General features: G+C 58.9%; 1 protein-coding gene across 3 annotated transcripts in view; it reads left to right on the plus strand.

The window, feature by feature from the left end:
• The first annotated feature begins 2,771 nt into the window (after nucleotides 1–2,771).
• The window catches only part of HHIPL1 (HHIP like 1), a 30,410-nt gene continuing 20,597 nt past the window's right edge, over nucleotides 2,772–12,584 (plus strand). The window contains exons 1-3 of one of the 3 annotated variants that reach the window (XM_045060503.1): nucleotides 2,934–3,056; nucleotides 4,849–4,958; nucleotides 10,850–11,496. In XM_045060503.1, the coding sequence (XP_044916438.1) occupies nucleotides 4,878–4,958; nucleotides 10,850–11,496 (728 nt within the window). In that variant the 5' untranslated portion in view covers nucleotides 2,934–3,056; nucleotides 4,849–4,877. Of the gene's footprint in view, nucleotides 3,057–4,848; nucleotides 4,959–8,715; nucleotides 8,923–10,849; nucleotides 11,497–12,584 lie in introns of all 3 variants that reach the window. The other 2 variants (XM_023256208.2, XM_023256207.2) reach the window with 2 other exon arrangements.

The following is a 12,584-nucleotide window of genomic DNA, read 5'->3' on the forward strand; positions in this document are numbered from 1 at the left end:
CTGAATGCTGCCAGCTTTCCACTGGAGCCCCTAACATACTAGTCATAATTCCAAATTCTGTGTCTTACTTCAGTCTGTTTCTGATGCTTTTTCTCTTCAGACTGTCTTTTCCTGTCATTTATCACGCCATGTAAGTTTTCTCGAAAGCCAGACACGTTGGGGCGCCTGGGTGGCTCGGTGGGTTGAGCATCTGATTTCAGTTCAGGTCATGATCCCACGGTGCGTGAGTTCGAGCCCCACATCGGGCACTGTGTTTTCAGCACAGAGCCTGCTTTGGTTCCTCTGCCCTTCCCCCACTTACGCTCTCTCTCTCTCTCTCTCTCTCTCTCTCAAAAATCAATAAACACACACACACAAATGGGAATGCAAACTGGTGCAGCCACTCTGGAAAACAGTGGGAGGTTCCTCAGAAAAACTAAAAATAGAACTACCCTACGACCCAGCAACTGCACTAACGGGTATTTATCCAAGGGATACACGTGTGCTGTTTCTAAGGGGCACATGCACCCCAATGTTCATAGCAGCACTATCGACAATAGCCAAAGTATGGAAAGAGCCCGGATGTCCATCGATGGATGAATGGATAAAGAAGATGTGGTGTATATACAATGGAGTAGTACTCGGCAATCAAAAAGAATGAAATCTTGCCATTTGCAACTATGTGGGTGGAACTGGAGGGTATTATGCTAAGCAAAATTAGTCAGAGAAAGACAAATATCATATGACTTCACTCATATGTGGAACTTAAGATACAGAACAGATGAACACAAGGGAAAGGAAGCAAAAAATAATATAAAAACGGGGAGGGGAACAAAACATAAGAGACTCTTAAATAGGGAGAACAAACAGAGGGTTACTGGAGGGGGTGGGGGGGGAGATGGGCTAAATGGGTAAGGGGCGCTAAGGAATCTACTCCTGAAGTCATTGTTGCACTAGATGCTAACTTGGATGTAAATTTTCAATAAATAAATAAATAAATAAAATATCTTGAAAGAAAGAAGGAAGGAAGGAAGGAAGGAAGGAAGGAAGGAAGGAAGCAAGCAAGCCAGACACCTGTACGGGTAGCAGGAACTGAGGCAAATGGGGTTTCTCGTGAGGGTTTATGCTGACCCGGCTGGCGGTGCACTGTGGCTTATGTTTGCGGTAGCTGTAGGGGCTCCAAATTCCTCTGTGGTCCTTGTTTTGGTCTTCCCTGTTGTCTTTGAGATTCACCAAGATCTCCTCTTAGATGGAGCGTGTGACCACTATTATCACGCCCAAGGCCTGTTGAAGTGGTGGTAAGGAGTCGGGGAGGAGTTATGTTCTATCATCCTACGTCCTGGGGCGGTGATATTCACTAGTGGTTCTTAGGTCCTCTCCCTTCAGTAAGTCTCTGAAGTTTAGAGGGGGTTGGAGTTGGGGACCCACCATTCCCCAGGGTGGATAAGGCTCTGGTAAAGCCTTTTCCCCTGGAGAGCAGGTCTTTGTTATGGAGAACGCTGTGGGCGTATCTCACGATGGCCACCTTTCCACTGGGGAGATTTCTGGAGGTACAAGGGCAAACTTATGGCCTCCTCCTTTAGATTGCCGCCCTCCTTCCCCCCAGGAGCTTCTCAGCCCCGCACTAGTCTGCTCTCAGCCCCCAGCAGGTCCTCAAAATGACCCTTTAAGCCTTCCTACCAGAGCAGATCTCAGCTGAGACTCTGGATTTGCCGGTCTCTCCAGATTTGGGGGTGGCACTCAGCCCTGAGTCCTGAGACCTCAGCTAGCTCTCCAAGGGGTCTGAGAAAAGTGGATTCTTAGTTCAGCTTTTTTCTTATGGGCAGGACAGGAGCCACAACTTTCCGGCTCTTTCATGCGTCAGAGCAGAAACAGAGGCTTGGATTCTCAAGCACCTGCTGTCCGTGAGAGGCTGGGCGAGCCCTCCGCTAACTTGGGGACGGCATTCCCTCATGGGTATAAGGGGACCCATAAGCCCGGCGGGCGACACAGGGCAGAAGCAGGGGCAGGGGCTGCAGGATGGAGAGCAGGATGCCCAGAGTGCAGGGGGAGGAGGCCCAGCAGTCCCCGGCTGTAGGGGAATATGCTAGCCGCGGAGGGGAGAGAGGGAAGAAGCCTGGGGTGAGGACGAGGGTGGACTGTGGAGGCGGCCCATCCACCCTCCCCAACCCGGACCGGGTTTCACTTCTCCTGTGAGTCCCGGGCAGCAGGGACCGCCCTTTACCCCATTTTAAGTGATTCCGTGGGAATTCCCAGCCACTGGCTCCATCATGTCGCTCCCTGGCCCAGTCGGAGGCAGGACTGGAACCCCGGAGTCCCTGCACCTCCCGGGCTAAACAGCGCCCGGGGAGGAAGCTGCGGCCCCGGCGGAAACGGGAAGCCCAGTCGGCACCTGGGGCCCCAAGAGGCGAGGCCACCGCCATTGTATTGAGAAAGGATCCCGGGGGTGGGGGGGAGGCGCTGCTGGAACAGCGGGAACAGAGGCGGTGCCGAGTGCCGAGTTGCGCGCCGCGCCCCTCCTCCTTCAGCCCCGCCGGGGCGTCCCCGACCAGGGGTGGCCTCCCTGCGGGGCTGGGCCCCAACCTCGAGGCCCTGCGGGGTGAGCCCGTCCCTGCCCCGCGGCCACGGGCTCCCCGGGAGGGTGCGGCCCGCGGGAGGCGAGCGCTCAGGGCGCGGCCGGCGGCTCCCGGGGCGCGCGGGGCCGGGGTGTCCGCCCCCCGCCGCCGCCTCCCCCTCCTCCTCCTCCTCCCCCCCCCCTCCTCCTCCTCCTCCTCCTCCAGGCCGGGGCGGAGCGGGCCGGCAGCGGCATGGCGGGCGGGCGGGCCGGGCCCGGGGCGCTGCTGGCGCTGCTGGCGCTGCGGGCGCTCGGGGCGGCGGCGCACCCCCAGTGCCTGGACTTCAGGCCGCCCTTCCGGCCGCCGCAGCCGCTGCGCTTCTGCGCGCAGTACTCGGCCTTCGGCTGCTGCGCCCCCGAGCAGGACGCGGCGCTGGCCCGCCGCTTCGGAGCCCTGGCGGCGCGCGTGGACGCCGCCGAGTGGGCCGCGTGCGCCGGCTACGCGCTCGACCTGCTGTGCCAGGTGAGCGGGCGCGCGGCGGGGCCTCGGCGGCGGGGCGGGGAGCGGCGGGGGCGGCCCCGCCGGGCGGCGATCGGGAGTGGGCGGCGGGCGTTGGGCCCCGAGTCCGCACCCCCCCGCCCCCCGGCGGAGTCTTCGGCGCGGGGAGACGGGCTTTGCCATTCATTAGCTTCGTGACTCGGGCCTTCCCTGGGCCTCCGTTTCCCCTCGTGAGGCAAGGCGGGCGGACAGAGCGATGTCATCACTCCCTTGGGAGTTTGCGGACCCCTCTGCCCTGGGACCCCCTGGAGTCAGCGTGGAGGAGCCCCGCCCTTGTCGGGGCACCGGGATGGGAAGCCTTTGTCCCGCCAGTGCTGCCCGCGCTGCCCCGGGGGAGGTGGGCGCGGCCCGGACCCGCAGGGAGCGTGGTCCACGCGCGGGACTTGGGTTTGCGGAAGGGGTTGGGGGACACCGCTCCCAGTGAGAGCCCCTCCCCCGCCCTGAGGACACGGTCTCAGAGCCCCGCCCCCTTCCTGGACCAGACGTGCCCGGTGCTCAGACCCCGGGGTGAGCCGGCCTGCGATGCTCGTGGCCCTTCAGGCCCCCACCTAGGTTCCTGGTGTGCGCTCTCTCTGGGGGCGCCCCCACGTGGCAGAGGGTCTCTCGTCCTTTCAGACCACCTGAGTGACATCCCTTCGGTGTAACCTCTCTGTCCTCATCTCCCCTCTGGGGGCAGAGCCCCTACTTCTGCCGGCAAGGGATTGCACAGGATTGTGCCTTAGCTGCTCCTGCATGGGTCTAATTCCCGAGAGGCTGACCAGAACCCCTGGGGAAATGGAGTCAAGGCCAGGAAGCCCTGAGGCTGGCCCCAACCACCATCCAGGCAGCCAGAAGCCTGGGGGAGGAAGGGTCCTGCAGGCCCGCCTAGCTGACATGCCCTTCAGACAGCCAGGGGAGGGGCAGGAGGGCTGGCTTGGAATCAGACTTACTGGGTTGATCCTGGCCCTGCCACTCCTGGCTCTGTGACCCTGGACAGGTTTGAAATAGGGGCAATCGTAGCCGTCCCTCAGAGTAGGCACACAGACAGGAGGGCACATACTCAGGGCTCAGTGGATGATTCTGGTTGGATTTCTCCAGCGCCTCTTTGGCCCCCCCTGGCTTCCCAGCTCTAGGTAAGGACCGAGTGGGGCCCAGAGGCCCACTCGGGAGAAGCCCAGAGAGGCAGAGACTTGCCTAGTGGTCACACAGCTCAGTTATGGCCACGGTGGGCACTTGGGCCACACTCAGCGCCAGTGTGAGTGGGCCATCTGGGTCAGAAATGAGAGGGCCTGGGAGAGGATGAGGAAAGGGGCCCTGGGGAGCACCAGAATGCGGAGGAGGGGGACACCTGCCGTTGGTGGTCTCTGCTCAGTCCCTGTGCTGTGCTTCTCAGGGGAGCCAGAATGGTCTGGTCAAGCATCTGCCTCCCTCACCAGCGTGGGGGCTCTTTGGAAGCAGGCCCTCCCCTCCCCTTATAGTTGGGCTCGTGCGTTCACTCCACATTTGTTTATTGAGCACCTACTATGTGCCAGGCTCAGCAGGACAAGTAAGGTAGGCGGGTCCTAGGAGGAGGAAGGGAACAACAGTCAGCCCTGCTATCCCTCCCTGGCAAGAGGCTCCCCTCTTCCCCTGGGAATCTTCCCAGCATGGCTTGGCCTTGAGCAACCAGTGGTAGACCGGCCTCTAGCACTTTACCCCAGGCGTCTCTGAGAGTGACCTCATGTCTGGAGTGAACTTGGAGAGGGCAGTGGAGGTTGGCTCACGGTTTCTCTGGCAGGGCCTCAAGGGAGGGCAGGAGAGTGCTGGATGGAGGACCATGCTGTCTGCGAGCCAAGGCCATGTCTGGATCCGGCACCCCCTGATTTCCACCCTGGGGAGGTGGCCAAGGTGACTTATTTACAAGTTTCAGTCAATGACAGCATTCAGACATTCACATCTGCCTTAGGGAGACGTACTCCAGACAGGAGAGAGACCATGAAAACATGCTCGCTCCCACAGCCCCCTCCAGAACCTGCCCCCATCTGGTGCCCCAGCCCCTCCAGGTGCCCAGGATGGCTCCTTAGCTGGAGGGTGATCGTCCCTTCTGGGCCTTAAGACTTCCTTAGAACTCTGCCCTCATCCAACTGACGCCTGTGTCATCAAGAGGAGAAATGACAGCTTGTGACATGTGACATCTTCAGGTTCCTCGTGTCCATATGACAAACTTCTGTATAACTGAGACTGCCTCTCTGTGTAACCTGAAGTCATCAAAGCCTGGTTTCTGATGGAAATCTACATGGGACACACTCTGCAGGTGCATGTACAGGACAGATATTTCCCCAGAGCCTGTTAGGGGCTGGCCCTGTCTGGGTGCCCGGGCCCAGAGGCAGTTGGCAAGTCATAGGCCCAGGCTCGAGTCCCCTTGTTCAAATCAGGAGACAGACACACGGATACTTACCAGAATGCACAAAAGGCTTCTCCAGGGTGACTGGACACTATGGGGGATAGGGAGAAAGGCCACACTTTTCCCTGTAAAAGTCAGGGAAGGCTTCCTGGAAGAGGAAACATTGAATTGCATCTTGATAGTTCATACCATTTGAGCATGTGTTTATTGGACAATGCATGCATGATGTCTCATTTATTCCCGCCGACAACTGTGAGATTGGAATTCCTTTCCCCTTTTACAGATGAAGACACGGGCACAGAGAGGCTAAGGAACTTGCCCCAGGTCACACAGGGAACGGTAGATTCAGTCTCTAGTATGCTCTGGCTCCAAAGCCCTTCTCTTACTGACTTTGTCATACTGCCTGTTTTCTTGAAGCCCCACTGTGTGCTGGGCCCTCGGGCCCCTTCCCTGGAAGGTCCCATAGCCTGTGGGGTAGGTGGACATACAAAGAGAACACAAAGTCCCGGCCAGGCAGGCCAGCTGAGGCATCTCTGACAACCGGGAGGTGACAGACGACCCCCGTGGAGAGCTCAGCCCACAAGCTACAAAGTTACATTTTGGCGATGCTGTGTGGAGAGCCGCGGGAGGGTCCACAGGGGGCCAGGGTGGGGGAGTCAGGGCCCTGGGAGGACGGAGGAGCCAGAGAAGACTTTTCAGTTGGGTCTGGAGTCACGAAGACGACTTTGCCAGATGAGGAAATGGGAAAGGAAGGAATACCCTCCCTAGAGAGCACTGTGTACACAGACCCGGCCTTCCTAAGCAGTAGGTGGCGGACATAAGGAACCCTTGGGACTCAGGACCGTGAGTCGTGAGCCTCAGCAGCCGCACAGGGCGACCTCGGGGCAGCAAGGTGGGCGGGCCGTCTGCTCCTGGGCTGAATGGCGCAGGCAGCTGAACGGTGTGACGCCCGATGGGCTTTGCTTGGGTTTTCTGCTGCCGCTTCCACTGACCCCGGGAGGCCAGTTGCTGGTTGTCCCGGTGGACGGCAACCACTACACCCTCCTGTCACGTCCTGCTTGTGGATTCCTCAGGTCTGAGCACCAGGTTTGCTCCGTAAGAGTGTGTAGGCCACGAGGAAGGGCTGGCCAGGCCCCGTGTCCATGCATGGACGCTGAAGTTCCAGCCTGGCTCCCCGGAGGCCCCCCAGTGCTCCCTCTCTAGCTCTGGGCTGGGCTTTGGTGAGCAGAGGGCTCCCAGATCGGCTTCCAGAAGTCCGTTCCGCTCCTCATTGTATCCCTAGAGCTGAGGACGGTGCCTGGCATGCAGTCAGCGTCCCGTAAACGCTTGCTGAATGAAACAGTGCTGACTAATCCGGAAAGAGCCCCGCTGTGGGCATCAGGAGGGCTGGGTCTGAGCCATGGCGTGACCACTTCTTGGCACGTAGCCTTCTTTGAGCCTCAGTTCGTCACCTACAAGCTAGAAGTCACAGTGACCCTACCTCGCAAAAATTAAACGAGGCGTGTGTGCGGACAGACCCTCCCTGGCCCACCCACGGCTGCCCGCTGGAGTCACAGGGGGCTCCAGGGCAACCGTGTGAGAGACGATCACGCGCGGAGGCCTGGGCCTGGCTGTCTCGCCCACTCGTCGGCTGAGTGGGACGTGGGAAACCCTGTGAGGCCTGGGACAGCGACTGACCAGAGGCTTCCAAGCATACGTGGCCAAGTGGCCCTTAGCCTCACAGTAGCAGTAGAGGTGCCGGGAGGACAAGGCCGTGGTGTGACCATGATGGTTCCAAGGGAGGGAGGAGCCCCTGGCCCAGAGCCTGAACACACATCCATGAGGGCGGCTTGCCACCTGTCGGAGCCCCGCCTGGCCCTGCCGGTGAGGAGGGGAGCGTCCGGCCGCGGGAGGAGCACCCCCCCAAGGCCTCTAGGGACCCAGAGCCGAGTCGGTCCAGACCTTGGCCCGCTGAGCCCATGGTGGGACCGGGGGCAGAGGGTGCCAGGCACAGACATAAATAATTACCTCTGCTCAGGTCAGGGGCTCTGACTGAAGGAGGTTCTTTTTCTTTTCTTTCGAGTTTATTTATTTATTTTGAGAGAGAGAGAGAGAGAGAGAGAGAGAGAATCCCAAGCAGACTCCACACTGCCAGCACAGAGCCCGATGTGGGGCTCGAACCCACAAACCGAGAGATCACGACCTGAGCCAAGATCAAGAGTTGCATGAGCGCCTGGGTGGCTCAGTCAGTTAAGCATCCAACTTCAGCTCAGGTCATGATCCCACGGTTCACGAGTTCAAGCCCCGCATCGGGGTCTCTGCTGTCAGCCCAGAGCCTGCTTCAGGTCCTCTGTCTCCCTCTCTCTCTGCCCCTCCTCTCCCTCCCACCCCAAATAAATAAACATTAAAAAAAAAAAAAACTGAGTCGCTTAATTGAGCCCCCCAGGCGTCCCTCAAGGGAGCTTTCCATACAGCCTGTGGAGCTGAGGCCTCTGCTCTGGGTGGGGGCGGGGTACACTTAACTAGGCTTTGGGGGCCGGGAGTTAGGCGCCCGCCAGTGAGCCTGGAAATGCCCCGGCTTCTAGGTCGAACCCGGCCTGTGACCTTGGTTAGGGGCTTCCTTCTCAGCCTCTTCTTTCCCATCCGTACAATGGGACTAAGAACATCCTCCTGGCACAGTCAGTTGCGCTGAGTGATGGCCCTGGCCCACAATCTGCCCAAATGCCCAGAGCTGTTGTTGTTGTTCGCGCTATTTCTCCAACGGCCGCGGCTGTTATTTAAGGATGAATCGATTGCTGCTTTCGAGGGAAGGGCATGCCTGCAGAGGGAAGTGTGTGCGCTGAGGCTCAGAGGCAAAAATGGCAGAGAGTGTCCGGAAACTGAAGGGGGGGCAGGAGGCGGGAGCTGACGGCAGAGCTGGATCCCGAGTGCTGGTACCTCTGCGTTGGCTCTCAGGCTGGGGTCGGGGTGTGAAGGGAGGGATCCTCTCAGCTCTCAGGGGGTGGGTGCTGGAGGCCTGAAGCTGGGGAGGGGTCTGCTGGGGTTTGTCACCTCTGCCCGGGTTCCCGGAAGGCAGAGCCTGGGGCAAAGCTTGCGGGTTATTTCCTTCTTGGGGTGAGAGGACCCGGAAGCACGAGTGTTGGGGGCAGAGGGAGGGCTGAGCCGAGGGTTGCTGCGCGATGCCTGAACTGGTTCCAGGAAGCCATCCAAACTGCGAATTGGGACTGTCTGCCGGGTGAGGAGGAGGGCAGAACACTTCACCCATCTGCTTCCCGTCCCCAGGGCTCACAGTCCTGCCCCAGGAGGGCCTGACTACCCTGCATTCCAGATCGTGCCCATGCGGGCCCTGAATGGGGTCCCCGGTGTCTCATCAGCGGGGGAGCCCTCGGCAGGAGGCCAGGGAAGCCAAGGGCGGCCGATCCATCTGTCCCCAGAGGAACACTACACTGACAGCCCGGTGGCAGAGGACCGTCCAGGACCCTGCCCAAGGTGCCCGAGCAGTGGAGGGAGAGGGGTCCGGGGCCAGGGGGATGCGTGGGCATGGGTGTTGCCAATTTGTACATGTGCCAGCCTCCACAGTGCTGGGGAGAGTGGGGTCGGCCAGAGACCAAACCCAGACCCCTCCATGCTGCCCGAATCATACTGAAAGACACCGAGGCTGTGCCTCGGTCTCCCCCTCTGTGACACTCTCCCCTTCGTGGGCCCTTGTGAAGATGAAGCCAGTAATGGAGGTAGGAGCACCCATTCACGGTTAAGTACTGGTGAGGTGAGTTAGCTTCCAGCACATTCCCTACGCATTCACTCGGGGCTTACTATGTGCTAGGCACTGTCTTAGGTTCCGGGACACACAGTGACCAAGACTGTCAAAATTCCTGTCCTTGTAGGGACGCCTGGGTGTCTCAGTGCGTTAAGCGCCCAGCTTCGGCTCAGGTCACGATCTCGCGGTTCGTGAGTTCGAGCCCCGTGTTGGGCTGTGTGCTGACAATGTGGAGCCTGGAGCCTGCTTCGGATTCTGTGTCTTCCTCTCTCTCTGGCCCTCCCCTGCTCACACTCTGTCTCTTTCTCTCACTCAAAAATAAATAAACATTAAAGATTCCTTTCCTTGTAGAATTTACCTTCCAAGGAAGACAGACAGTAAGCATGCAAACACATTCATTTTTATTATGATACCAGATGATGGTAAGGTTTGTGATTTAGGGTGTTTTAAGTTTCGTTTAGTTTTGTTTTTTAAGTTTATTTATTTTGAGAGAGAAAGCATGTGTGGGGGAGGAAAAGGGGGAGACGGAGTGAGAGAGAATCCCAAACAGGCTCCACACTGTCAATGCAGAGCCCCACACAGGGCTGGAACTCAGGAACTTCGAGATCATGACCTGAGCTGAGGTCTGAAGGTTAACCGACTAAGCCACCCAGGGGCGCCTGGGGGGGTTGGTGTTTGTTTCAAGCAGAGTCAGAAGCCAGGAGGTGGAGGGCAGGGGTGGGGAGGGGTGTGTGTGTGGGGGGTGGTGGCTGGGTGTGGTCAGGGCAGATCTCTCTGAGGATGTGTCCCTTGAGTGGGGATCTAAATAAAGGAAGGAGTAAGTCCTGCAGACACAGGGCGGAGATTTCATATGAAAAGAGGAAGTATAGAAAAGTGCCTCAGGGGTGCCTGGGTGACTCAGTTGGTTAAGCATCTGACTTTGGCTCAGATCATGATGTTCCAGTTTGTGGGTTAGAGCCCATGTCAGGCTCTGTGCTGACAGCTCAGAGCCTGGAGCCTGCTTCCCATTCTGTGTCTCCCTCTCTCTCTGCCCCTCCCCCACTTGTGCACGCGCGCACGCGCGCGCACACATACACACACGCTCTCTCTCTCTCTCTCTCTCAAAATAAACATTAAAAAATTTTTTTTTAAGTTTTTTTTTAAGTTTTTTTTTTAATTTTTTTTTTCAACGTTTATTTATTTTTGGGACAGAGAGAGACAGAGCATGAACGGGGGAGGGGCAGAGAGAGAGGGGGACACAGAATCGGAAACGGGCTCCAGGCTCTGAGCCATCAGCCCAGAGCCCGATGCGGGGTTTCGAACCCACGGACCGTGAGATCGTGACCTGGCTGAAGTCGGACGCTTAACCGACTGCGCCACCCAGGCGCCCCTTTAAGTTTTTTAAATACATGAACAAAAGGGTGCCCCAGACCCTTTCTGGCACACAGTAGGTACTCAAGGGCTGCTGTTAGTGGTAGTGATATTGTGGTCATTTGGTCTAACCGAAGCATTAAGGCAAGGGAAAGAGAAGGTGAGGAGCTAGGAGGCCAAGGGTTGCTGCTACCTAGTTGAGATCGCCGTGTTGCTAGACAGATGGGGGCCCCATTTTACAGATCAGCGGCCTGAGGCCCTAGGAGGCGGGAGAGGTCACACGCATCCTCGCCGCCCCTGTCCCCGCAGGAATGCTCACCCTACGCCGCCCACCTGTACGACGCCGAGGACCCGTCCACGCCGCTGCGCACGGTGCCGGGGCTCTGCGAGGACTACTGTCTGGACATGTGGCAGACGTGCCGGGGCCTCTTCCGCCACCTGTCGCCCGACCGGGAGCTCTGGGCCCTGGAGGGCAACCGCGCCAAGTTCTGCCGCTACCTGTCGCTGGACGACACGGACTACTGCTTCCCGCGCCTGCTGGTCAACGAGAACCTCAACTCGAACCTGGGCCGCGTGGTGGCCGACGCCAAGGGCTGCCTGCAGCTGTGCCTGGAGGAGGTGGCTAACGGGCTGCGCAACCCCGTGGCCATGGTGCACGCGCGGGACGGCAGCCACCGCTTCTTCGTGGCCGAGCAGGTGGGGCTGGTGTGGGCCTACCTGCCCGACCGCTCGCGGCTGGAGAAGCCCTTCCTGAACGTCAGCCGGGCGGTGCTCACCTCGCCCTGGGAGGGCGACGAGCGGGGCTTTCTGGGCATCGCCTTGCACCCCGGCTTCCGGCACAACGGCAAGCTCTACGTCTACTACTCAGTGGGGGTCGGCTTCGACGAGTGGATCCGCATCAGCGAGTTCAGGGTCTCCGCGGACGACATGAACACCGTGGACCACAACTCTGAGAGGTGGTTGCCCTGGGGGCCCGGGTGGGGTGGGGTGGGGGCGGGGGCGGGGCTGAAAATGCGGCCGCCAGGCCCCGCAGGTCGGCAACGGTGCCACCGGACCGGTCCACGGTGTGCACCTGCCCTAGCTGTTAAAACCTCTGTCACAGCCAGGGAGGGGGCCGAGCCCCATGTCCTGGGCTCAGGGGAAGGCCAGTCGCAGAACAGCATCACAGGATCACGTCCAGACTCCTGGATCAGCCACTGCGGGTGGTTCATTCCATCTGATTCTCCTAAAGCCCAGGGAGGGTCCCAGTAGTCTCCCCATCCTGCAGGTGAGGAAGGGGAGGCTTGGACAGGTAAAATGACCTGCTAGGCCACACAGCTGGCCTAGAATCCCCGTGTGTCTGTCTCCCGAGCCCCACCTTCCACTTCAACTCCCCTGGACCCTCTGCTCCCTCCGCTTCCCCTAGCAGGTTTCTCTGCACCTTTCAACATGAGCCTCCTTTCTGTGTATTATCTGTGCCCCACCCCGTGTTCAAAACCACTTTGACCCGGCGTGGCATGAAGGACATATGCATCGGTCTGGGTCCAACAGGAAAATAAACCTGGTACCAGCTAATTCAGCAGGCAAGATTTGACGCTGGGAGTTAGCTACTGAGGCGATAAAAATGAAACAGCAGCCCAGGGGAGAAGCAAGGCAACTCTGAGTTTACCAGCTGGAGGAGGCTGCCTCTACCTCTTTCAAAGACAAACTGAGAGCGTTGGGCCACTCAGTGGAAGGAGGAGCCACAGTGGGCCTGGGCAGGGGGAGTTCAGCTACTGCCAAGACATTGCCTGAGAAGAGAGAGAGAGAGAGAGAGAGAGAGAGAGAGAGAGAGAGAGAGATGGGGAGAAATACCCTGGCTTCTCCCTTCCTCCCGCCCTCCAGTCTCCTGCCAGTGCCTTCCATTGGCTGACCCTAGCTGGAGGCCAGCCAGCAAAGGAGCATGGGAAATGTAGTTTGCAGGGTCAGAGTCTCTGAAGCAGAGAACAGGTAGGGGCAGAACCAGGACTGATCTGAGGCAAATAATGGCACATTATGTACTTAATAAAACTGGAAAATCTTGACA

The sequence above is a fragment of the Felis catus genome, chromosome B3, assembly GCF_018350175.1.
Source record: "Felis catus isolate Fca126 chromosome B3, F.catus_Fca126_mat1.0, whole genome shotgun sequence".
In the NCBI taxonomy this organism is placed as follows: domain Eukaryota; kingdom Metazoa; phylum Chordata; class Mammalia; order Carnivora; family Felidae; genus Felis; species Felis catus.